Source organism: Cornus florida, unplaced genomic scaffold (assembly GCF_030987335.1).
Source record: "Cornus florida cultivar Cherokee Brave unplaced genomic scaffold, ASM3098733v1 CherokeeBrave_3.0.0_Hap2_Chr01, whole genome shotgun sequence".
NCBI classification, from domain to species: domain Eukaryota; kingdom Viridiplantae; phylum Streptophyta; class Magnoliopsida; order Cornales; family Cornaceae; genus Cornus; species Cornus florida.
Window position 1 is genome coordinate 106,439,210 of NW_026775571.1, and position 25,961 is coordinate 106,465,170.

The 25,961-nt window shown below is 33.3% G+C and overlaps 4 protein-coding genes across 5 annotated transcripts; 2 read left to right on the forward strand and 2 right to left on the reverse strand.

Moving 5' to 3' along the window:
* Window positions 1-284: 284 nt before the first annotated feature.
* On the reverse strand, window positions 285-4,989 carry LOC132312176 (uncharacterized). The gene is made up of 2 exons (XM_059810439.1): window positions 4,146-4,989; window positions 285-437 (listed from the first exon to the last, which is right to left on the reverse strand). Exon 1 carries the CDS (start codon window positions 4,571-4,573, stop codon window positions 4,157-4,159), a length of 417 nt encoding a protein of 138 aa, XP_059666422.1. The 5' UTR covers window positions 4,574-4,989; the 3' UTR covers window positions 285-437; window positions 4,146-4,156.
* On the forward strand, window positions 1,374-3,628 carry LOC132312152 (probable mannitol dehydrogenase). The gene is made up of 5 exons (XM_059810410.1): window positions 1,374-1,544; window positions 1,960-2,073; window positions 2,265-2,778; window positions 2,851-3,010; window positions 3,232-3,628. Exons 1-5 carry the CDS (start codon window positions 1,447-1,449, stop codon window positions 3,435-3,437), a joined length of 1,092 nt encoding a protein of 363 aa, XP_059666393.1. The 5' UTR covers window positions 1,374-1,446; the 3' UTR covers window positions 3,438-3,628.
* A 152-nt stretch (window positions 4,990-5,141) lies between the features above and the next one.
* On the reverse strand, window positions 5,142-13,928 carry LOC132312166 (ADP-ribosylation factor GTPase-activating protein AGD12-like). Its single transcript, XM_059810428.1, has 9 exons — window positions 13,813-13,928; window positions 13,127-13,152; window positions 11,402-11,483; window positions 10,155-10,230; window positions 8,879-9,042; window positions 8,422-8,548; window positions 8,061-8,177; window positions 7,233-7,328; window positions 5,142-5,701 (listed from the first exon to the last, which is right to left on the reverse strand). The coding sequence occupies exons 2-9, from the start codon at window positions 13,143-13,145 to the stop codon at window positions 5,420-5,422; spliced, it is 963 nt and encodes a 320-aa protein (XP_059666411.1). The 5' UTR covers window positions 13,146-13,152; window positions 13,813-13,928; the 3' UTR covers window positions 5,142-5,419.
* A 2,160-nt stretch (window positions 13,929-16,088) lies between these two features.
* On the forward strand, window positions 16,089-22,478 carry LOC132312184 (upstream activation factor subunit spp27-like). 2 transcript variants are annotated; one of them, XM_059810451.1, is made up of 4 exons: window positions 16,089-16,351; window positions 17,860-18,098; window positions 21,285-21,406; window positions 21,743-22,078. In XM_059810451.1, exons 2-4 carry the CDS (start codon window positions 17,874-17,876, stop codon window positions 21,771-21,773), a joined length of 378 nt encoding a protein of 125 aa, XP_059666434.1. In that variant the 5' UTR covers window positions 16,089-16,351; window positions 17,860-17,873; the 3' UTR covers window positions 21,774-22,078. The 2 variants fall into 2 exon arrangements, with proteins under 2 accessions (XP_059666434.1, XP_059666442.1); XM_059810459.1 differs by lacking the exon at window positions 21,743-22,078 and adding an exon at window positions 22,169-22,478 and having other exon boundaries at window positions 16,090-16,351.
* Window positions 22,479-25,961: the final 3,483 nt, after the last annotated feature.

Consider the following 25,961-nt stretch of genomic DNA (forward strand, 5'->3'; position numbering starts at 1 on the left):
AAATTAAAAGATTAATTAGATTTTTCAATGTGATTAAATATGAGACGTCAGATTGCATTAGTTGAAGTAAGTATCATTCTCATTCCGCGCCAAATCAAAATTAACCATGCAATTATATCTATTAATGCAATAGAATTATTGATTTTACTTTATTTAGAAACTCACACACTCATTTTTGCCTCCCATAAAAACTTGAATCTCGTACTAAAAGTGTTCGTGGCTCTATGTTTTCAAAGAAAGAGAGAAGAGACATAGAGAAGGGACAAAGTTGGAGAGAAACAAGGTTACGGCAATCTTCACGTATACACTATTAAAGAGATATATATATATACACACACACACACATTCACGCACACGTAACAATTCTATATCTTTAATAGTAGAGGTCCACGGTCTAAATCTTCTTTCCCTCCCACGGGTGAAGAAGTAAGTTTTGGCTGCGATCAAAAGAGAATTTGTTAAAAAGGCGAGAACTTTCTTGTGTGGTTAAACTTTTCTTTGGGGCGATAAAGTGTTACGCGGAGTCTTGTACACTTTGTACTAATGATTTTTAAAATGCATTTACACTACTATCGATAAGAAACATTTATACATAAGTATCAACATAATCTTATTCAATGAGGTGTAACGTCACATAAAATTTTGTATAATTGATCTCAAATAGTCACACAATTCTTCTCGGCAGGTGCTGCTACGCACGCTTTCGTTCCTATTCCTTGAATTAGATTTTGCTGCTTTCACGTTCTTACTCCCAAATTCGCTCTCGCAACCGCTCTAGGTCTGATTTAAGTCAAAACTAAATTAATTGTTGAATTGATTATGAATTATGAAAGTGATGGTCATCTTAAATTTCTCCACAATAAAATGCTTGAGCATTGGTGTCTTTGGCACGAGTTTCAGAGAGTCCTGAAAAATGCACACACCAATATTTTTCAACTATCCTATTCTACTCCCAAATTCGCTCTGCAACCGCTCTAGGTGTGATTTAAGTCAAATCTAAAAATATTGTTGAATTGAATATGAATTATGAAAGTGATGATCATCTTAAATTTCTCCACAATAAAATGCTTGAGCATTGGTGTCTTTGGCACGAGTTTCAGAGTCCTGAAAAATGCAGTTTGATCTCATAATCACACCAATATTTTTCAACTATCCTATTCTGCTCACTACAATTCAAAAGTCTACGTTGTGAAAGAAAATGTCAGTTTCTTGGAGAAGAGGTAGCCACCAATCATGACTCTTCTTCAAAACAAGAATATAACATAACAAAATGTCACACTTTTATGTCACAATTTACGTTGTCCGGCCCTCATCACAAACATTATATATAAGGCATGAATACCTGGTTAACAACCAAAAAAAAAAAAAAAATCTATTGCAAGTTTTCTCTTTAATATCTGTCTCTCTCCCATAAACCAAAAAAACACAAGATACAAAAACAAAATAATGTCAGTAACACAAGAGAATGAACGAATCCAGAAAGCATTTGGATGGGCAGCTAGAGATTCTTCGGGGATACTCTCCCCTTTCCACTTTACTAGAAGGTTGGAGATTTTTATTTTGTATTTTATCACTTTTATTTGTTTTCCTTTCGTCTATGATATGAAATGTTTATACACGGACTAGTTCAACTAGTGAGGCTTTTGGAGGAATTCTCCTTTGGTCTCTGATTCGGGTCTCACCTTTAGTGAGACTTGGAATCAAATGATGCAGGTGCGTTGCAAGCAATTCCGTGCATCCGCTTGCAAACATCCAAGAGTCCAAAGTGACTAGTAGGTGGATTTACCAGCTTATGACAATAATACCGAAAAGAAAAGAGTAGAGATATATCTAATTTTTAGTATTATTCTGGACAAAGTTGATACTCTCATACTTGAACTCGCATCTTCATGTCAACACAAGCTTTTACCATTGCACCACTGAGTAATATTTGTCTTAATTTTGGTCATCTAATCTTAGGGTCAATGGAGATAATGACATTACAATGAAGATTCTCTACTGTGGGATCTGCCATTCTGATTTGCACTGCATTACAAACGAATTCGGGATTTCCCAGTACCCCATCGTTCCCGGGTATGTTTTCCTGTCCTTATTAGTTATACAACTTATACTAGGAGAAAGTGAGGGGTTCGGGTTTGTTTGTGAAATGTGTGTTAGTACTTACCTAATCAAGAAGAAGAAAAAAAAAAAAAAAAAAAAGAAGAAGAAGTTCCAAACAATTAGGTTTTTACTTGGCTAACCTCAGCTTCCTTGCTCAAACACAGGCATGAATTTGTTGGTGTGGTTACTCAAGTAGGATGCAAAGTAGAGAAATTCAAGGTAGGAGATAAAGCAGCCGTGGGCACTATGGTTGATTCCTGTGGTACCTGCAATAGCTGCCAGGTTGACTTGGAAAACTACTGCACAAATGTGATCTTCACTTATACCTTGTTTGAAGCCGGAGGAACTAAAACCTATGGTGGCTATTCCGATATCATTGTGGTAGAGGAGCACTTTGCTGTCCGGTTTCCTGAGAACCTCTCGCCAGCAGGCGGTGCTCCCCTGCTTTGTGCTGGCATTACAGTTTATAGTCCCATGAAATATTTTGGGCTTAGTGAGCCAGGGAAGCATTTGGGGGTGGTAGGACTTGGTGGACTCGGGCACTTGGCCGTGAAGTTTGGGAAGGCATTCGGGATGAAGGTGACTGTGATTAGCACATCCCCGGGAAAGAAAGAGGAAGCAATTGATCGACTAGGAGCTGATTCATTTGTAGTTAGTCGTGACATGCAACAAATGCAGGTGAGATTGTGAGAACTAAGTTGTCGAGAAATCCATATGTTTTATGCGTAATTTGTGTTTTGAATTTTGTAGGCTGCAGTGGGGACTCTGGATGGCATTATTGATACAGTCTCTGCTCCTCATCCTCTGAATGCTATGATTGATCTTTTGAAACATGATGGGAAGTTAATAATGTTGGGTGCACCAGATTTGGAGAAACCAGTTGAGTTGTCACTTTTGCCTTTGCTTCTAGGTAAGAGAAAAATCTAAGAGGAATGAATCATTTGGATTTTGATGGCTCCAAGATTGTTTCAAGGGCAAGGCCTATATGGGCTCCGCCATAGGACATGTCTTTTTCAACGGATGAGATTGGACCGTCCAAAGCATTTTTTGAAGTCTAATTTGTAAGTACTTTTCTTCTTCTTCTTTGTTCCTCTTCTTGTGATTGAAAAACCAAAATTGTTTGAAATGTAGGGAGGAAGCTTATAGCAGGAAGTATCTCAGGGGGAATGAAGGAGACACAAGAAATGATAGATTTTGCTGGGAAACACAACATAACTGCAGATGTTGAAGTTATCCCCATGGATTATGTGAATACGGCCATGAAGCGACTCGCGAAAGGAGATGTCCGTTATCGATTTGTCATCGACATTGGAAACACCCTTGAGAGCTTAGATTGATGTAGTGTATTCGACATGATATGGAGGATGGACGTAAGATGGCATATTTTGATCAGTATTCATGTCATTGTTAAGTTTGGTTATAGTTAGGCTTGCTAGTTTGTTGTTTTTGTTTTATTGTTTTGTTTTTTTTGTTTTTGGTTGAAGTTGATTCATTGTTTTTGTTCCGTTATTTCATATTCTGTTTCATATCTTTATTTGTTTGTTTGTCTTTGCAATTATTATCCCAACTAGCTAAACATAATAATGGTTAATTCCATAAATGGATTACTCACTCAATAAATTTAAAAAATCCACCAATTCCTCGCTAATTAACATGGGTTCCCACTACCAACTGGGTCACCCCACCGTTTTTGGTGTTTAGTAGATTTTGTTATGATATGATGGGCTTTTGGGCCATTAGACTAACTGGGGTCGATAGTCCACGTAACCTTAACCCTTGTACAGTTTTATCCTCATTCATACATTGCTTAACTTTTCGGAATAAATAAATAAATAAAATCATCATAATCATATATACAGTACATTTATATATCCCAAATTATGCATTTCTTAACTCAAGCAATTCTAAATAAATATGACTCTCCCTAAATAAAATAAATAAGCTTAATTTTCTTAGTGATGAATATCAGTATATAATTTGTATATAGAAAAAGAATAACTGATTTCTATACGGAGAAAAAGTAGTGATAGACATTGAGCACTCACAAATGGATGGACTATGATGGTGACGAGGTCCTTTGCTTTCGGTAGTGAGAGAGAAAAAGAAATGCCGCGACAAGTAGCAAAGCGACACCTGTTATCCCGCAAACCACCGAGGCCACCAATAACGCATCCTTCACGCGATCGCCGCCGTGCCCTCTCCGCCCGCCGCCGATGGGGTCAGTCCACCACGACGGACCGCTCGTGTTCCTCGCCTCCGGAAGCGTCACGTTCGACGACGCCGCCGCCGACCTAGTTCCGCCGAAGAAGGACAGCATCTCCGGCGACTTCCTTCCCGTCGCAGGCGCATTCTGGTACGCCAGTCCGTGCTCCGACGGCCGGATTTCCCTACCGTCTGAGTGTTTGATAATCGAAACGGCGATCAACGGTAAGCAAACGGCAATTACGACGCCGTATCGCCGACAATACTCCATCTCAGCTGAGAAAACACACTCTCTCTCTAACTATATCACAGTCTCAGTCATCCCCTCTCTCTCTCTAAGCTTCTCTCTCACTCTATAGATTAGTTATAATAATCATAATATATATAGAAACACATTAGTCAATTACAAGAAAACGCGTGATTTCTTGTCGGATTATGATATATATATATATATATATAACCCAATTACGTTTTCTTTGTAAAGATAGGCAAATAACAGAAAATAAAGCAGACTTTTGGCAATCTATGATGAGCTTACCTAATTTTCATGATCTTTCTCGAGAAAGTTTAGGATGGACAACACAAGAAAGCTTTGAGCTTACTCAATGTCCATGACTTTTCCCGAGAAAGCTTAGGGTGAAAATAGAAGGCGGCTTTTCCAGTTGTGCTGTCGCTTTTCTTGATCACTAATAACAATTTTTTTTTTTCTTTTCGCCAGAATATATATATATATATATAGACACACACACACACTAATTTTTATTTTTTTAAAGAATTTAAATTTTTTAAGGTAGACCCTACCATGTGATCAACTTGGTCATGCTACGAGAAATTCACACTCAGGATTGATTGGCCATATGACCTTGACCACTATTATTTATTTCTCAACAACCGATTAATACTAAGAAAATGGAAATTGTCTGCAACCTCATTAAGTATATCAACTTTAAGTAAATCGATGAGAAAAAGAAAAATAAATAAAGAATGAAGTTCGAATAAATTAATTACCAAAAAAAAAGCCACTCTGGTGCAATTTCACATAAGTAATTAATACAACATGATATTTATTATTGAAATTAAATGGGACCAAAAAAAAAAAAAAAAAATTATAAGTAGACTATTGGTCAAGAGGCATCCATTCCAGTTCTATTTGTATTTCTCCAGATTCCACATTCTGGAGCTTGAGTGACACTGTCTGTATCACCTTCCCATCTATGATGTCAATGGAGCTATCGTCTATGAGCGCATTGTCTTGCGATTTCTGCCATTTTCCGATCTGCATGTTCCCATACATTGAAGGATCTCCGATTGAAACTGCAGAGCTTATGAGTGGCTGGATATCGACCTCAACATCTCCCATTGTGTCATCAGCAGAAAATGTGTCGTAATCAAATAATTGCTGTATATAAAATCAAAAAGATTAGATGAAACAATGTGACAAAAACAACTGATAGTTAGAAGAATTTGTATGAATCTTATACATTGTAGTAAAAATCAACTATAATTATTTATCTATGTAATTCATTTTTCTACATATATCTACATTTTTGTGAATTTAACAGGCATGTTGTGATGACTTTATAAAACTATGTCCACGCGATAATAATGATGATCACATATCAAATTGCTCAAGGTCAAGGATAATAAGGTGTGAACTTTCGACTTAAACACTGCTATTCAGAATCACTATAAACCAGAATTGTTCGTGACAAAAGGATTGGTTACGGTTACTTGAGCGGAGACCAAAACGAGAGGCAGCAATAGACCAGTTCCGGTGGTGATATTTATTTCATCAGTTGAAATTCAAATTAATATCCCAAGTGTTCTAATCATTTGCTTTTCCGAAGGAGAAAGTTCATGAAAAGAGATGGTGGATCGGAAATATGGCATCCAACGAGTCTATTTGTAGACCAGGGGCCAGATTTGAAAGCCATAACTAAAGGTTTTAGGCAAATTTGTCAAAAGTTTCGAAGTTTCAAGCAATTCAAGGGGGTAAGAAGATTTTGGGAGATTGTCTGGATGAAGGATGTGGAGAGGGGAGAGATCCATTAGAAGATTATCATTAATCATAATATATGACTGAAACTGAAACTAAAGTTGCAGTTCGGAACAAAATTTTCAGAATCTACACTTCAAAATCGAAGACCATGTCTCCATCTAAAACCACCATTAGAAGATGCATCTAAACTCTACAAAGTTTTCTGAATCTACACTTCAAAATTGAAGACCATGTCTCCAGCTTATCTAAAACCACCATTAGAAGATGCATGTAAACTTCAGTCTACCGTCAACATTAACCTCATCTAGTGCACAGGAAAACAGTATCAGTCCACATTAAAGGTGAGTGTACATCTTCCAAATTTATCTTTCACTCACATTGAGAAAAAAAAAGTTAAGTGCCAACTCCACTTGTATGACTGTTTTACTTTCTAGGCCAAACGTACAACAAGCACTTTATTGTTATTATTATTATTATTAGGACGTTTGAGTTTACGGTTCGTCCCAGGAGACCCCTTATCCATTGGGCCATCCGTGCAGGTTATGACAAACAAATTTTTGATCAGCTAAATATTAGATTAGTAAGGGCAGAAATGTAGAAAATGTCAGTTCAAGCCAGGTATTAAGGAGGGGTTTTAATGGCAGGCTGATGTGGGAAGCCGGCCAAGGTGGTGAAGGATGCGCATTATGACTGCCTTATTATTAGTATAAATGTTCTACTAGTTGCAGAACATATGAGCAAATACCAAGAAGTGGGTTCAATTTTGTATGCCGAGTTGTATTAAGTACTTCTAGATATGGTCTAGAACCAAGTTAGCATGCCATACCTTATGTCGGTAAAGCATCAAGAGTCAAAGAGACTAAATTTTTAAAAGAATAAAAGAGAAAAACATTTACAGTAACCGAGAGGACGAGGAAAAAGATAAGCTCACCAGTTTCAAGGGACCAAAATGCTGAGGAACAGAAAGCATGAACTCCTCATTCCAGACTGGATTAGAGTTGCTATTCTTTACACTTGTTTGAAACTTCTAATAACAGTAACAACCAGTTTCACATTAGAAAAAAAGAAAAAGATAATATAACAACCTAAGGAGAAAAAAGAAAAAGAAAATAAAATACAACAACAGCCATTTGTTGGAATATGTCAAAGCTACAACCTATAACTTGGACAAGGAATCCATCAAAACAAAAATGTATCAAAACTAAGTCCATTTGCTGAAGCACTATTCTCAGTCTGACCCACGATAAAACTACGCACTTTATCAAGAACTTTAATACAAACATAAAACTAAAGGATCACTGAGCAGACCTTGGTGCCAAAGATACACGAGGAAGATCTAAACAAATAGTAATGGTCATAGGAATGGACCATGGACCTTATTTAGGCCCTTAAGGTTCAGCCACAGGGATAAAATAAAGGGTAAATTACATATAAGTCCTACTTTTTGCTTAAAAATAATAATAAGCCCTGTAAAATTTCAGTAAAACCACCCAATTCTACTTTTGAAACATCTGTTCACATAAGTTTTAGAACTCTCAATCTTGCATTTATACCCTTCTTAATTTGAAACTAAATTTTTGTGCAATTATATGTTTTGTCCAAAAAGTGATTTTTTTTTTTTATAAAAAAAAAAAAATCCCCATTTTTATTTAAATATTCAATCATTTCTTAGCAATTGGATCTTTTTTTTTGGGGGTCAATTTATGAATTTTATTAGGTTTCATTGAAAATTGATAAGACTTCTTGATAAGTGACTAACCTGCTGACCAAGAGTCAGGATGACGTAAGGATCACTTGACATCACATCTCTGATAGCCAAATCTGTGCCTTTTATTATTTTGACCTTCAATAATCCAATATATTCAACCATGCCTTCCTGCAAACAGTTTGAACATCAGCAGGAGAAATGAGTAACCGAAGCAAAAGAGACAGTGAAACCCCTTTATATTCCTTCTTCTTTTTTACCTTGGCAAGAAACATGCTCACACACCCACTTGCCCCTATGGGGACTTGAACCCTTGACCTTCTACAGCATCCTTTCCAACAATGTTGACTTAAACCTCCAACCATGGAGTAAAAACTAAAAAGTGGAAAGGGAAAATGAAAGTAAAAGAATTTACCGTTCTCTGCGATGAACTTGAACTTCGAAAACTATCGGTAATCTTTTGGGATTGGTCAGAGCCCCTTCCAGCAGTTGACGAGCTTCGCAAGCTAGGCTTTATAAATTCATGATGCTCATACTTAGACCTATATGGAGACAGTGAAGAGAGAAATAAGTTTAAAAAACTCTTGCCTATGACTTTCGAATTTGGGTGCACATGCTATATGTTGCCAATAATCTGTGAATCTGAATTGCTTTTCAGGCAGAAAATGGGGCAGCCTAACACTTTTTTATTGGAAAAAGAGTACCAAAATATGCTGAAGTTTGGCCAGTATACATCTCATATCAATTTACAGTGAGGTGGACACCCACAAATTAAGTATAGTAATATTAAGTAGAGGAGGAAGAGATTCTGAAAGAAGCCATGAAGATTCACAACATGAGCATGGGTAAAATATCCTTAGGTTTCATCTGACCTAATAAATTTTGAACGCTGCTCATGACTAGAATTTGGTCCAGGCTTTGAGAATCCTTCAGGAACAAAAGCCTCATAAATTGAATTTGCGGAAGCATTCCCTCCAACCTCAAACATTTTTTCGATTTCCTTATCAGACCATTCATCTAATGTTACAGACAAAACCTGCATAGTTCAAACTTGGATAGTTATGCAGATATAAGGTAGAGGTGTGGGGCAGAAACTTAAAAACAATAAAATTCAAAAATGTTAACTGAATTTTTTTTTTTTCCCTATTGCAGTGATATTACCAGGAGAAAGGACTTTTAGAAAATAATTTTAGCTCTGAATTTTTTGTGTTATAATCAGGCAGCCAGGCATATAGCCAGTGACTGAGCACTGCAGACTAAGTACATTGATGGACTGTCATTTATGCGGGTGACATGTTTCTGACAAAACTGATAATAACTTTCTAGCTTAGGTATACTTAACGCTCGAGGTTGAGATGGTGTTAAGAGTAATATGTCTAACTGGTTAAGTTGAGAGCTGTCCTGTACTTTTTTTTTCTGCTTATTCTTACGAATAAAGTATAATAGTGAAGACAGCCCATCAATGGATTTGATTCTACCATTCTCTCCCATGCATCCCTCTCTCAGTCTCTCTCTCTCTCTCTATTGCAGCATTCTAACACAAAATTGAAAAAATAAAAATAAAAAAGGACAAAAACAAATTAGATCTTGAAGGAATAATAAAAGCAGAATTGCCTTTAAAAAAATTATTTTCTTCATGATCCCCACTATCTTTTGTTTTACAATTTAAGCTTGGTAAAGTCGCTGAGGGATGCAACTAAATGCAAGCCAAAACTTCCTTGCGAACTGTTCACTATTCTCAAGTCCAAAACTCCTAAAAGAATCATTCAAACTGTGGTCGCTGAGGGATGCAACTAATGGCATGTCTAATGTAAATCTGTCCTCTTAACAGAATACATAGATAGTATTAGAATTAAAATCCTTTGGGCTCCATTTAAGTATATCTAAATTATTTCCCAATAAAAAATTAAATTTATGCATTTGAATGCAATAAAAGAAATTTTTGAATGGCGAATTGAAAATTTTTAGAGAAAGGAAATAAATTGGGAAGATGACATTTTAAAGACTTTTTCCCAACGGCGAGAGACACATTTTTAATTGTACTTGTTGTGTAACTTTTAACCTGCTTTCCTTTTCTTTCAGGTATTTTAAAAATAAAAATAAAAAATGAGAAGAAGAAGAAGTGGGAAACAATCTTGGAGCAGCTACCTTTGAGATATGCGTACCAAGGCTTCTGTGCACACCACAGCATTTTAAGCATATAAAGACTCCAATATTTGCCGATCTGGAAATGCAAAGTAAAACTGATTCTTTAAAGATCCATGTAGGAAATAAATAGAAGCAAAAATAGGAACATAATAAACGAGTTTTATGTACAACCATATAATAATTTTAAATTATTAGATGTGCTTATTAGGTTCCTGTCCTAAACGTGTGACATGCATACATCATACCCATGTCTGAGTGTCAACATGGACACTTTAAGCATGTTTGAAGTGTCCATATGGGCAATGACGTAAATATTTTTTTTTATAAATTAAGAGTTGATCTTATAAATGTTTGTTGCACCAACTCAAGCAAAATCTGGATATACCCGTATACAAATATTAACCAAAATTTGCATATTACATGTCTCCTCAAAAGAACTTCTAAGTTCTAATACTATCTAACCACAGTTCAAAGTATGATTCATCAACTAAAATCACAACATCAAAAAATTAAAAATACCACAAAACTCCCCCTTTGAATGTCCACTCTCAGTCTCTTATATGACTAATGTAAAAAATAAAAGGAAAAAGAAAATAACAAAGGCTCAATCCAAGCCTAGATGCATGTGTCTGATCGTTTTGATATATCAATATCATACTGTTTACTACAACCTACCACAGTGTCTCCTAGGGAACTCTATCCTATGCTTTCTCCTGTCAATAAACACCACAAGGAGGTTTTCTTCTTCTTCCAATCCTTTCCATTCATTTCTGGGAAAATAAAAGATGTTCCATGGTCAATCCTTGGCAAGAAGCAAGAATTTTCCAGTACTGTATTTTCATGCATAATTTTTGGCTTGATTTACCTCACCAATTATTATAGTATGTTTAATAAGTTAAAATTACTCTTCTTTTATGTTAAAGCCTTTGCAATTTTATTACTGATTTGGTCAAAAGGCACTTTGTCATCACCCACAGACTTTGCTAAAAAAAAATCACCCACAGACTTCCAAGCCTCCACCAGAGTACAATTTCTCCATTGGAGTACAATAGGAGCATAAAGCCTTCTCTAAGATCTTAAAACAGAAAAGAAAAACAAATCAACTTAAGCAAGGATGCAGAAAGAATTTTTTGCGAAAAAAAGTTCAGCTGTAGAATTGCATGTGTCCATCAACTATCATAAAGCCTATTACCAGGAAATTACAAGCAACCTAGAGATTCTAAAGTAATCTGGGTGGTAGAACTTACGCCCATTTAGGGTCTGGAGCACCACAATCAGCACAACCCCGATTATCACTTTTAAGCAATAGATCATTTAATCTTCGCTTACCTGCACGAGCACAATTCATGTTTTCAACTTCTTAGAACAAACTTTTATGCTGTAGATTATTGCAAGACCTGGGGAATGAGGCTTATAAATATTATACAAAGTCAAGAAGATACCTTGCCAATCAATTGTGTAATCACGCTAAACATAAAATTTTCAATTATATTTCATGGGTAACAAGATGGAAAACAATCTTGCATGCTAAATTATGTTTCACATTATATACAAAGGAAATGGCTGTATAGGAAAGCAAAAATACAAAAAAGAATTAGAAAATAAATATCTAGTATTCTCACGAGACTAGGCATCAGTATTTTTTGGTAAAACATATTTATTAGAAATTGTAGATGTTATGAATCCTTTGTGCATTCATTTCATGTTCTTTCAGAAAGATTATTTCTAAGAGCATGAGTTTGCAAACAAATATATGGAAACTACAACTCTAGAACCCAATAACACCCTAATCCTCTATAAGTTGTTCTATGTTGAAACAGTCCAACATATTATTAGGTCAATGTCTTCAATGACAATTACTCTTTTAATTCATTTTCTAGCTTTTGTTGAACTACATATGAATGTTATAAACATATAGACTAAAAACATGGCTGCTAACAACCAACATACATACATATATATATATATAGATATATAAATTCTGCTAACAACTATCATACATACATATATATATATATATATATGTATAGATATATAAATTTACATACTAATCTAAACAAAATTATATACATATATTCAATAATGTACACACACATCTATTTTGAAGATATTGGAACATGGTATGGAGTTAGATCACTGAAAAATATTAAAGTCAAAAGTTATTAGCAGAATAGAAAGGACACTACCGGTTGGTCTTGCCACTTTTGGCACTGGGTGGTAGAAATGGACTAGGAAGAGACCCAACCCCCATCATTATTTACAAAAGATTTTTAACATATAATGAAGAAGAAAAAAGCTCAGAAATCGAAATTAAAAAGTCAATGTCTTATTGCTTCTTCGTTCAACCACCTATATTGTCAACCTGTTCACCAGTCCGCCTCCTTTCTCTCAAGGGAATGTAACATTATCCAAGCTCCATCTTTGCTTGTTCTTCACAGGCCCAACCACCATTTCTATATCAAATCTCCATATGTGACGGAGGTATTTCAGGTGAGATATTTACAAAGGAACCAAGAATGGTCATGGATCAATGCAGAAAATTGAGAACAAGGGACTGAACTTGAATAAAGCTTGGGTTGACAAGTGAATGAATACATGAATTTTTTTTTTTTTTTTTTATTTTTCTCTCTTTTTCTTTATAGGGATGCATAGTTACAGAGGAGTGATGAGAATATGCTGATAGTCAGATGTGTAGAGTCTAACAACCGCCGTCACATTATGTCCTCAATAAAATAGAGCCCAAAAAGGTTGTTATAGACATTATTCATGGCAATTGACCTACAAAATACAACTACATTTATAATCCTACACCTCCCTCCATCTCCATCAAATCACCAATTCACAATACACCCCAGTCAAATTTCACACACTAAATACAAAAATATGTATAGATAACTCTAATGTTAAAACATCTCGAATTACGAGATACCAATTTATTGCTACTGTCATTTCTGCAAATATTGCGAGCGTACCTGAGGATGAATGCTTCATCGTTCCGCTTCCAAGCCAAAATCATCCACAAAAAAGTGTCGTTTTCAATGTTTACAAAATAATCCATGAGGAAAACAGATGTACAAAATCAGTAACAGTGAAGATAAATAAATATCAAACAAGGAACTCCCCAAGTAACATTTTCCGAGGAAAAAGAAAAAATGAAAAAAAATCAGTCAATGTAGCTACTCACTCAACGTACCTGAAATTTAAATATTTTTTACAAATAAATCACATTAAAAAAAAAAATTGTGAATTTTTTATTAGTCTTATTATTATTAAATGCAGTTGTTTCATACTTACAAATTTTGTTTTAAAATCATAGCAACGAAAACAAAAGATCAAACTGACCAATGTTTCCAAATTTAAATGCAGAATATAATCATAATCAGCATTAAAACTGCATTAGTTATGGTAATTCAAATGATCTCAAAAAAATAAATCGCACATTAAAACGTAACTGAACCAAACAATCACTAAAAAGAATCTACGATCAAAGAAATTATTAACGCTAATTCAAAGCCATAATGGAACTAATTAACAGGCACAATATAACATATCAATGAGGTTTAATAAATTCACAAACCAAATGTGCGAAAATTGAGAAAGAAAATGAAGATATTTAGTTGAAATGAGTGAAAGATTTGAAGAGAGTTTGAATTCTGACCTAATCACGAAATTGGAACGTATATGACGCAGAGAGATTGATTCTTCAACCAGCTATGTAAACAGAGAGAAAGCTAGAGAGAGAAAGATGAGAGAGAAATGCAAAAGAGGGGTGAAGCATTATTTGAGGCGCGATAAAAACTGAATGCATATTTTAATTCTTTTAATAAGCATACATTAATTAATTAATTATCGCAAAATAAACAAGTAATTGTTGTTATTATGGGTTAAAAAGGATAAAAATATATATATATTCGGCTAACTGTGCAGTGTGCAACAACAAAGAAGACAACAAATTAAAAAATAAAAGTTTAGTTGTGTTTTTTTTTAATAATTCAAAAGACAATTGATGTAAAAAAAAAGTTGTAAACATAATGGACATTTTGCAACAAGTTCGATTTTGTATAAAGCATAAACAGTAATTATTATTTTATTTTTTTGTGTTGTGATTTATTTATTTCAAAACAAATACATGTTTTGGTAATAATGTGTCGTGAAAGAAAAAAAAAATGTTTTAATTACTTTTTTTTATAAAAAGGTATTTACATTATATTTAAAATAAAAATAAAAATCTTCTCATTACAACTGTTTCTACCATAACAAAAACAAGTGAAGAAGAAAGAATAATAAATAAATAATAATAAGAAAAAATATGAGGCAACTTTGAAAGGAAAAAATAATAAGGACAATTAAACGTCGGTTCATACTTAATTATGGTTGGACGAAGATGGTGAATGTTAAGAAACACGAGAAATATTTTTTTTATCGGTGACTAGCCTCTTCTAAACAAGTCTAACAAATTGTAATGATACAACCACACTGACTTTTTAAATATCTATTAAAATATGTATACAAAATTAATAAATATTCCTATTCACTAATTAAATTATAAATTAATACATGTAATTGTATTCTTGTACAAAATGGAAAATAACTCCTGATCTTCTGAGTTGAAATTGTCTATGTCGCTAAATAATTGACATGTGGCGCTTTTTATTGAGTTAACTAGGATTGATTTGTAAATAGAACTTGTAATTTAGTATGTAATTGTGAAATTAAATTAGATTAGTGTTGATATTTTATCCATTAAATTTGTCCAAGTAATGACATCTTTAGTGCTTGTGTAGTTGTGTGTGTATAAAAAGAAACTCCATCTTTCTGGTGGACAGAAGAAAATGAAAAACATATAGTATTAATTAGTTGTTAATTTATTGTGGAAAATAAGGGCAAAATATACTATTATCACTATCACACGTGTATGCATTTGTCATTTTCTTTCACTTTCGTGAAAATAATACTCTTATCATTGTGCAGGGGCCAAACTTTTTCTTTTATTTTTTCTTCTGTATTCCTCAATTTTTCTTTTTATTTTTTGGGTAATTGATTTTAAAAGTACCGCCAAACTTTTTCTTTTTGTTTTTCTTTTCTATTCCTCAATTTCAAAAGTACTGTTCTACCCTAAATTTAGCATTTCCCTCCCAGATTTCTGTTATTTTCTGTGCAAATATCTTGATCCAAAAGAGCACGATTGAAACAAAAAATACCATTATTTATGCTCTGTCCAATAGGAAAGAAAAAATTGAACCAAAGGAAGATATAAGAATGGATGGGTGAAATAGGAAAGAGATTATATAATCATTTTTTTTGTTCAGTTGGATAGAAGATAAAAAATAAGCTCGTACTTTATTATGTTTGTCAGGAGAGAGGAAAGAAAAAGTTTTAATTATTTTTACCATTATATCCAATAATTTTTATAATATTGTAATTTATGAATGATAGTACTGTAATTTAAAACTTGTATAAATTAAAATAGTATTTAATTTAAAATTTCTATAGTAGTTCATTTGTCTCACTCCACCCATTCTTGGGCGGATGAAAATTTGTAATGGAGGAAAAACGGTCTACAATCACACCCTTTGTCCACACCATGACGAACTCCTTGTTCGAATCATCTATCATATTTTTCTTTCTTTCTTTATATCATATCTATTGAACAAAGAAAATTAGTATATTCCTTCTTATTTTCTCTCCACGCCTTTTATTTCCTTCTTACTGGACACAGTATTAAGATTGCGTTTGGTTTAATAATAAGGGTCATGGGTGGATCTATTAATGGGCTAACCTGAACTATAGCTCATGTCCAAAAATAAATAAATTTAATACTACTATTTTTTGTCGCCATTCAGCCGTGCTCAATCCATAGTAAAACAAAAACGCCCCCGTTACAAACAAAATTTATGGGGCCTGAAAATTTATTGGGCCATCGTCGATGGGCCACCCAAAAAAAAAAAAAAAATTAGGGCAAATCATTCGACCTTACCAATTGTCTTCAATCTCGAGGGTTGAGAATTGATCTTCCGAATCAAATGTTTAAAACCTATATATTTCTCTACATCTCTCTCTAGTCTCTGCAACTGCAAGAATCAAAAGTTCAAAACCCATATCAGCATATGCCGCATATCACTATATCAGATTGTCTCTAGTCTCTACAAGTTTGCAACTTCTTTTCCATTGCTGATCGCCCGTTGTTCAAGTGAACTGTAAGTTTTCTGCTTGTTCTTTGTGCTTTTTTTTTGATGGGTTTTGTTTTAAATTTTGTTTCCTGAATGATTTGTTTTAATTTCTTGTGTGTTTATAATTTATTGCAATTTGCTTTGATACATTATAGTGATTTTGTACCACACTGGCAGTGTGTGTTGGGTTGGAACTTGGAATTTTAATCTTTCATTGGATTATTTTGCTGACAAGTAACTATAATTGATAATAGAGCAGAGATGTTCATTGTTAATTTTCCTCGTCATTTGGGAATAAATATGAATTGGTTCCATTTATAGTAAATGAAGTGATAGGTTCTTTTAGTTCATGTTTCCACTATCTTATGTTACTTCTATTAAAATTTAGAACTGTTATTTCTATTGCTTGCCATTGATACTTTAGAATTGGGGAAATGAATGTAAATCACTTCTTCAAGTGGAAGTGGTGATTTGAAGGGTTATCTAAATCAACAAGGACTAGATGAGTTGTGCTGCAAAAAGAATTATTTGGTCAAACAACATTGTCAATTAGAGACTTAGTTTGCTGAATTTCTTGTAAGTTGAATTTGTTAGTTATTAACATGTATACCTTTAAGACCAGCCTATACCATATTCTGAATTCTAGGTTACTTTGTACTACATTGAATTCTTTCTTGTGCTCGTATTTTATTTATTTAACTTGCTAGAAATTTTAATTGGGAAATATTTTTTTTAAAATATATAAATATACTTAGCATGGATGACACACTAAATTTTTTTTCTTTTTAATAGGTGATAGGCAATTAGGCATGCCCTTTATTTTCTTGTCTTTAGCCCCCCACTTTGCCATCCCAGCTCCGCCCCTGGGTCACTAAGGACAAAAGAGAAAGAAAAACATGAATTATGAGAAGAAGAAAAAAAAAGAGCAAAGGACAGTGTTAATAACTCACCTTGATTGATTAATGAGGGAAAAAAAAGAGAGGGAATATTATTCTGTTAACACTTAATCATGTTTAAAGAAAAAATAAACAAAATTACTTTAATGAATTTATGACTAATTCCTTTTATATTTTAAAAACAAATAAAAAAATAAAAAGTAATATCACAAATATAAAAATTGTAGTCATTGTATATTTGACAAACATAGTTTTTTTTTTTTTTTTTTTTTTTTTTTTTTTTTTTTTTTTTAACGACAGATTTTAAAAAAAGAGTTGAAGATAATAAAATATGTCCTAAGATTCTACATGGTCATTTAAACCAAATTGACAGTTTAAAAAGAAAAAAATATAACTAGAGGGTTTCTCTATTGCAGGCAGAAGCTTACTCATGGCTCCAAATCGTTTTTTCGCGGGTTGCACCGCACTCTTGGCGGCCGCCAAGGGCTAAGATTCTAACAACAGATTTTTTTCCTAACAACAGATTTTAAAAAAAGAGTTGAAGATAATAAAATATGTCCTAAGATTCTACATGGTCATTTAAACCAAATTGACAGTTTAAAAAGAAAAAAATATAACTATAGGGTTTCTCTATTGCAGGCAGAAGCTTACTCATGGCTCCAAATCGTTTTTTCGCGGGTTGCACTGCACTCTTGGCGGCCGCCAAGGGCTCCGCCGCAGCCACTGCCGCCGCCACTCCGGAGCTGGTTAGCGTGCTTAAAGTTGTACCAGTATCACCGGCTTTAGGGGAGTTTCTCGGTCTGCCTGAATCGCCTGAAGCATCCCGCACCCACACCATTCGGACAATGTGGGCTTACATAGTGGCCAACAAGCTCCAGGTGTCTTCTTGTCTCTCTCTCTAAAGCCAACAAATTCAATTTCATACTCCATATGTGATTTTAGGGTTATCACGTTCAATTTTGTTCTTAGCATTCTATTTGACTCGTTATAATGTTGATTTGTGCTTGCTTCTAGGTAAATTGATTTCCAAATATTTAGCATAGAGTTGATTATTGTTTTTGTTTGGTTTATACTTTTTATTCAATTTTGCTATTTGACTCGTTATAATGTTGATTTGTGCTTGCTTCTAGGTAAACTGGTTTCCAAATATTTAGCATAGAGTTGATTATTGTTGTTGTTTGGTTTATACTTTTTATTCAATTTTTCATTTTTATTGGTTGTTTGTAGATACTGTAATGGTATGGCTGTGATATAAATAATTTACTTTAGTTTGCTTCAATTAGTTATTTTGATTTCTTAGTGCATTGAACACACCTAGAAATGGGCAGAGCTCGTTGCAAACTTGCAATGCACAATTTTATATGAATGATCTAAAATGTGCACCTTGGTGTGAGATACATAGCCCTAGTTGACGGGGATAAACCGTGGAGAGTAAATGTTTTGGTGCATTTAAGGATTATAAAATGGCTTTAGAAAGGGAACCTGGCAATGGATTGTGGGCATGCCCTTGTAATATTATGATTTTTAAAGTATATATTTTTTAGAATGATGTTCTTTTCTTTTTCTTGTTTCATATGCGGTGCATGGACAGGGGTATTAGTGGCAGACATGTTGGAGAACAATTCCTCCCACTGCACGGGGGCTGGGGTATTAGTGACCAATGTAGTTTCATTTTGTCAATAGCAAATTGCTGATGACTATGAAAGATATAATATGGTTAGATAAGTACTAATTTTTATTTATAGTGCAAGCACCTTTTTTCCTTTTATAGGCTTTTCTTCTTCTCTAGAGAGGAAAAATAATTGGGGGGAAGAAGAAAGAGGGAGGGGAGGATATTAGGTTGTGTTGAGGTCATCTTCAATTGCGCCATTTTCAATTGTGAAGCCATCAACCTCCTTCATTAGCTCGCAAGTTATTGGTTGTTTTTAGAAATTGTAATGGTATGGATCTGGTATTCATAATTTGCTCTAGGTTGCTTTAATTAGTTCTATTGATTTCTTAGTGCATTAGCAATGTCGTAGATAATTTGCTCTAGGTCAGTTGAATTAGTTCATTTTATTTCTGAGTGCATTAATAATGTTATTGCTGAGCTTTGTAAATGAACAGAAAACATATGTGGCGGAATTTTAATTGGGAATAGTCTTAAAATTTATTCCTATCATTGTGTCTTAAAGAGAAGCTGAACGCACAAGGTGAATTATAATGTTTCAAAGAATCATTTTATCAATAATTAAATGCAAGAAATATGGTTGTTTGTTGAGATTTTTGAATGCCTTTAAGTGATGGGAACTCATTTAGTGCAATCAAACACCTAAAATTCTAACTAAAACGCGGATTGTTTAAATTAGCAATTTGCAGCCAGGTCAAATGCCCTGTGAATGATTTTACCATTCTGTTGTGAATGGTTTATACGAATGATCTAATATCTGCAACTAGGGAAAAACCGTGGAGAGTAAATATTTTGGTGCATTTAAGGATTATAAAATGATTGTAAAATATTTATTTCGTAGAACAATGTTTTTTTTCTTTTTCTTGTTTCATGTGGATTGCATGGGTGGGGAATTAGTGACAGACGTGTTGTAGAACAAATTCCCCCCCCCCCCCCCCCCCCCCCCCCATTTCTGCACTACAAAACAAAATTTTATTCCGTACCGGCATCTAGCTGTCCAATGTAATATGTGTCACTTAGCAAATCACTTTATTTAATTATTTTATATTTTTATTTTTGCATCACCATTATAAATGGTGAAATTTCAAAATAAATATAATGAGAATGTGCACCCTGCACTACAAAACAAAGCAATGTATCAAAATAATAATAATAATATATATATATATATATATAGATTTAAGTCCTTCTATCTTCTCTTTTTCTCATGTATAAATGTATTTAATCGTTGTGTTTTAGAGGAAACATGCATAGCAAGTTCGGAGCAAAATGATGAAATTAGGAGTGCCAATGGATATGACTGTATAACTAGAAATAGGTTGAAGATTTAATTCCATAATCATTCAGATTTAACTAAACAAATTAAATGTAAACTATGGTGAATGATATCCAACAATAATCCTATCCAACATAATATAATTATTTTATGCTATACTAGACAAATATTATTTAATATTATAATATATAATACTTAGGTGTTATCAAAGAAAGAATGAAATTGTCTTTTATTAAATTTTAAAAAAGGATAAATTATCAAAGAAAAAATAATTACTTAAAATATAGAACCTGTAGCTTTTAAAAATTAGAAATTTTAACTTCATTCAAATTAAATTTTAACTTTATCCAAAAGTTGTACAGAGTTAAAATTGATAAATATTAATAGTGTTTTTAATGATTAAAATTTTAAAATAAAAGTGTTTTTAAGTAATAGTAATCCCAAATGAGTAAAGTAAGGAGCTACCAGCTACTAGTTGCAGTGCTTTAGAAGAAAGAAAGAAAATAAATGGATTTTTTATTATGTGAACAGAAAGGCCAAAATATATATTCGACTATTAAAAAAAATGATAAAATTTTAACTACTCCCATTTAGAGATGGTAAATACTTTAAGTAATTAAAGTTAAAAAAGAAGAAGAAGAAGAAGAAGAAGACCTTCTTCCCCTTCCCTTTTCTATTTTGAAGGCAAACACAAAATAAACTAATTTTCTTATTCTCTTGATTTCCTAGCCACTCTTACATTCAGTTTTGGAGGAATGAAAGAGAATAGAGGGGAGGTGTAGGCAGAATAAAACATGCTTGATGCTTCCATAGTATAGATAGACAAAGATGGCGGGGAGATGGATGTGAATATGATTTTATGATTTTTCCTTTTATAGGATTTTCTTCTTCTTTAGAGAGGAAAAAGAATGGGTGGAAGAAGAAAGAGGGAGGGGAGGGTCTTAGGTTGTGTTGAGGTAATTTTCAACTGTGTAATGATCAGCAGGTGTGTGAAGACTTTCTTGCCTACTCCCTTTTCTGGTTAAAATTTATACTTTTCTTCACCTTTTTGTTTTTCAAGTTCGTATTTTGATAATGCTACAATGGCATGACATAGCAATGATGCTTTGCACTTTGCAGGACCCCGTGGACGTGGGAATCATCCACTGTGATGATAAATTGAAGCCCTTATTTGAAGGGAAAGACCGTGTTAAACTATTGGATATCCCAAAACTGTTGACCGAAGCGGGGCATTTCAAAGAGTAATTTTTTGTTACTCCGAGATTTTTTTTTTTTGAAACCCATGTTCCTATCTTTGTACTGTTCTGGTGTCTTTGAATATCCTTTTTTACCCCCTCTGCACCTTGTTTTCATGGTTTAAATCCATTATGACCATCTATATGCATAGCTCTAAAATTACTGACATGTATGAATCTTCCACTTTGGGGGACTTGTGTTTTAATGGAAGCTCTCTTTATTGGGGGTTTGAGAGAGAAATTTTTCTCAACGTACTCCTGAATTATATTAATGCTATGTGTCCTCCCTTTCGTTGGATAGAATTTTGATGAATTTCCTTTAACTTGATGATGCATCTCCAGTTACAAAATTTCTATCAGAGTGCTCCTGTGAATTCTATTCCCGGGATGTAACCTGGTATGGACTCGAGGCAGAAGAATGTGGTTGTTGGCTAAGGGGTGATTTTGCTATTAAATGAGTTACTTATTGTTTCTGGGAAGTTTGGAAAATGAGCAGAGGGAGGCTACTTTTACCTATATCATCAAAAGATAATTTTGATGCTCAGATATTGGATCTGATCTTGGTGATGAAGTTTGGCCTGACATAGGTTAGATTGATGACTATGGTAGTGTATTGAAGGTTAAGATTTTCTATTGTTTGGTGAATGAGAAATTAATGGAATTTGGATATATATATATATATATATATATATATATATAATTCTTAGAATATTCTGTTTCTGATGGAACTTCATGACTGAAATTTAATAATGACCTCCATTTAAACAGGTCTTTTAATTAATTAGTGGTCTCTAAACTTTTATGAAGAGGAGTTATTGATTTGGTGCCATGTGGAGGTTATCAGATCACAACATCAGGGATTTTGCTGGGATTGCTGAAAGAGGAGCTGAACAAAGCTTCCAAGAAAAAGCTTCCTTTTGGATGCATTAAAGTTCTTGTCGATTTTTTTTTTTTCTTTTTTAGGTAAATATTTTTTTAATTAATTTTCGGTGTTTGGCAAAGATTTAGGTCGAAGTTGAAGTCGATTTTGTGGGACGGGGCATGTAAAATAATTTGTCAAAAATTAATAGGTAAATTATTTTTATTAGTTTTTAATATATATTTTTTTGTAAATATTTTACTGCAACCATACATAATCATAAAATAAAATAAAATAAAAAATTTACATCCAAACAATTGGAGCCCTTATGTGATTCATTTGAGCTCCACCTAGGTGCATTCAAGTAACTTCATTTTGGAGAAAGAGACCCTCCCACAATGATGGAGGCTACTCTTAAGACCCCTCCAAGTAGAATGATGGAGACTCTGTGTTCGGATCGGATATTTTGACACTCACAAACCCCACGTGAATAGTGAATCCCATCACAGCTGGTGGAGAAGTTTGGACATGGAACGAGTCGGCCTTAAGGCCGCAAATGCCCCATGGTCTAATCGGATGTCTCACAGAACTAGCGAATTCACCGTGTGTGACACATTACTAGTCTTTTTTCTTATGCTCCTTTGAAATAATCCAAAGGTGTAACAATCCTCAGCTAGCCTATTCAGTCCAAATCTTGGTTTTCATTATCATTTTTAATTTGTTAATTGATACGTAGCTGCATTTGTTGACTATATAATGAAGTTGGGATCAAACAGACTATGACATGAAACTAATGTGTATACCATTCGATTCCAAAGTCCACACGGTTCTCTTATTGGCAACACCTTATGGACACTTTGCACAACATTCATTGTGACTACTATATTTATAGAAAGTGACGTAATACCAACCCATGCAACATTTATTTGAAGTATTTGTTTTCAGTGGGAACTGTCAACACTTAATTCAATCAACCCAGTTGAAGGTTTGGCACCAGCCACTGCAATCTCTTTAACAGAAGGTGCTCTGTGAAGCACGGGTACAACACGACACGAATATAATGATAACGCAAATATTTAAAAATTAAGACACAAACACGACGAGAATACATCTATATATATATATATATATATATTCAAAATTCCTAATACCATAAATCTAACCTCCCTCAAAAAAATATTGTAATAAAAAAAATACTTTAATTAATTAAGAACAAAGCAAAGTTATCAATAACTTTAGAGTTTATATTTTATATACATCCACAAATATAATTGTTTTAATTTCTCTCTGTTTTTCTTGCTACGGAGTAAAAATTTATTTAATTCCTGTACTGAGATGAATGAATCAAACAAAAAAATAAACATAATGAATCATAAAATTTAATAACAGTAAAAGTTCAGAATTTCAGACAAAAGAGTCAAAAGAGTTAAACTTCTAAAATTACATTAGGTACAACATTTTTCTTAAAAAAAAATTACAAAATATATCCTGCCGTGTTCAGTACGTGTCCCAGTCGTGTCCAATAAAAAATAATTTTTGAACACTCCACAGATGTGTCGGACACGTATCCGAACCTTGGACACTGGTACGGGACCCTTGGGAGGGGTAGTTGTACTTCATAGGTGCCTGCATATGTATCAACTTATGAAAGAAAAATAATAATAATACATTGAGAGTCTGTATGGTTTTTTTTAAAAAAAAATAATAATTATATATACATATATATAGATAATTGAAAATTAAAAAATTATACAAAAACCTTTATTTTTTGAAAACTCAATTTTAAAAAATTGTGTTTAGTAATTATATGAAAATAGTTTTTGATTTTCTGAGTTTTGAGAACTTTTCTAATTGGCAAACCAAACAAATCCTAAAATTTTAACAATTTAGTTCACGATCTGTCTGTATATTTCTCCACCCTTTATCATGAAAAGGCAACACCCGCAAAGACAAATCAAAATTACATTGAAGACTTTGTCAATTTAATTATTTCTTTAAGATATAAAATGTAGGAAAACATTAGGATAAAAAAGAAGGTAAGTATTCCTATCGAATGGTAAAAAAATTTTTTGAGAGTGACCAAGATTTAGTCGGTCACAATCTTCTACTTCTTCAATATTGCATACTCCAAACCTTGACTTGGTTTCAGTGGGCATGAGTTGGTATTGGCCTTGTCAGCTCTCTCTCCAATCCATGAAAGTACAGTCCCAAACACCAAGTCCACACTCTCATTTGGTTCACCAATCAGTTGGTGCCACATACCCGAAAAAATCTTCACACTCTTGTCTTTACTAGCTGCTGATTTTGGTGATTTTGCTATTAAATGAGTTACTTTTATTGTTTCTGGGAAATTTGGAAAATAAGTAGAGGGAGGTTACTTTTAATTTTGATGAGATCTAATTTTGATGCTCAGATGTTCTAAGGGGTCAAATTATATTTCAAAGGCATCTGATCTTGGAAATGAAGTTTGGCTTGACATAGATTAGATTGATGACTATGGTAATGTATTGAAGGTTAAGATTTTCTATTGTTTGGTGTTTGAGAAATTAATGGAATTTGGATATTCTGTTTCTGATGGAACTTCACGACTGAAATTTAATAATGACTTCCATTTAAACAGGTCTATTAATTAATTAGTGGGCACTAAACTTTTATGAATAGTCGTTATCAATTTGGTGCCATGTGGAGGCTTTCAGATCACAACATCAGGGATTTTGCAGTGATTGCTGAAAGAGCTGAACAAAGCTTCCAAGAAAAAGCTTCCTTCTTGGATGCATTAAAGTTCTTATCACGAGAAATATTTTCCTTTTTTAAGTGTGTATATATATATATATATATGTTTTGGTATTTGATAAAGGTCTAATATGTTAAGGTAGAAGTCAATTTTATAGGACTGGGTATATAAAATAAAATAATTTGTCGAAAATAAATAAATAAATTATTTTTATTAATTTTTAATTTTTTAAAAATATTTTGACGACAATTATACATCATAAAAATATATATATATATATATATTTTTTTTTACGTTCAAACAATTAGAGTCCTTGTGTGTGTGATTCATTTGAACTCCACTGTACAATGATGCTACTACTTGCATTATTACTTTTTTGCTTATGCTCCTTTGAAATAATCCAAAGGCGGAACAAACCTCAGCTAGCCTATTCAGTCCAAATCTTGGTTTTCATTATCATTTTTAATTCCTTATTGATAAGACGTAGCTACATTTGTTGACTATAAGATGAAGTAGAGATCAAACAGACTCTGACATGAAACTAATGTTTTACTGTTCGATTCCAACTCCGCACAGCTCTCTTTATGGACACTGACAACATTCATTGTGAATACTATATTTACAGAAGAAGTGACATAATACCTACCCATGCAACATAACATATTTTTAAAGTAGTACTATTTGTTTTCAGTGACAACTGTAAACCTATATTCAAACATAGACATAGTAATATTTACTATCCCCATCCCATTTTAAATATTACATTCAAAAGCTATGAGTCACAACTTTTAATGGTGACATTTAATACAGGACAAGAGTAATATTTATTTTCGAAACATATTCAATTATTCACCGGTGAATAATTTATTCTATTCACTCTATTCACTCTTTGTGTATTTTAATAACAAAATAACGTATCAGTTTTAATAACAAAATCAGTAAAATAATTATTAAAAAAAATTTAGATC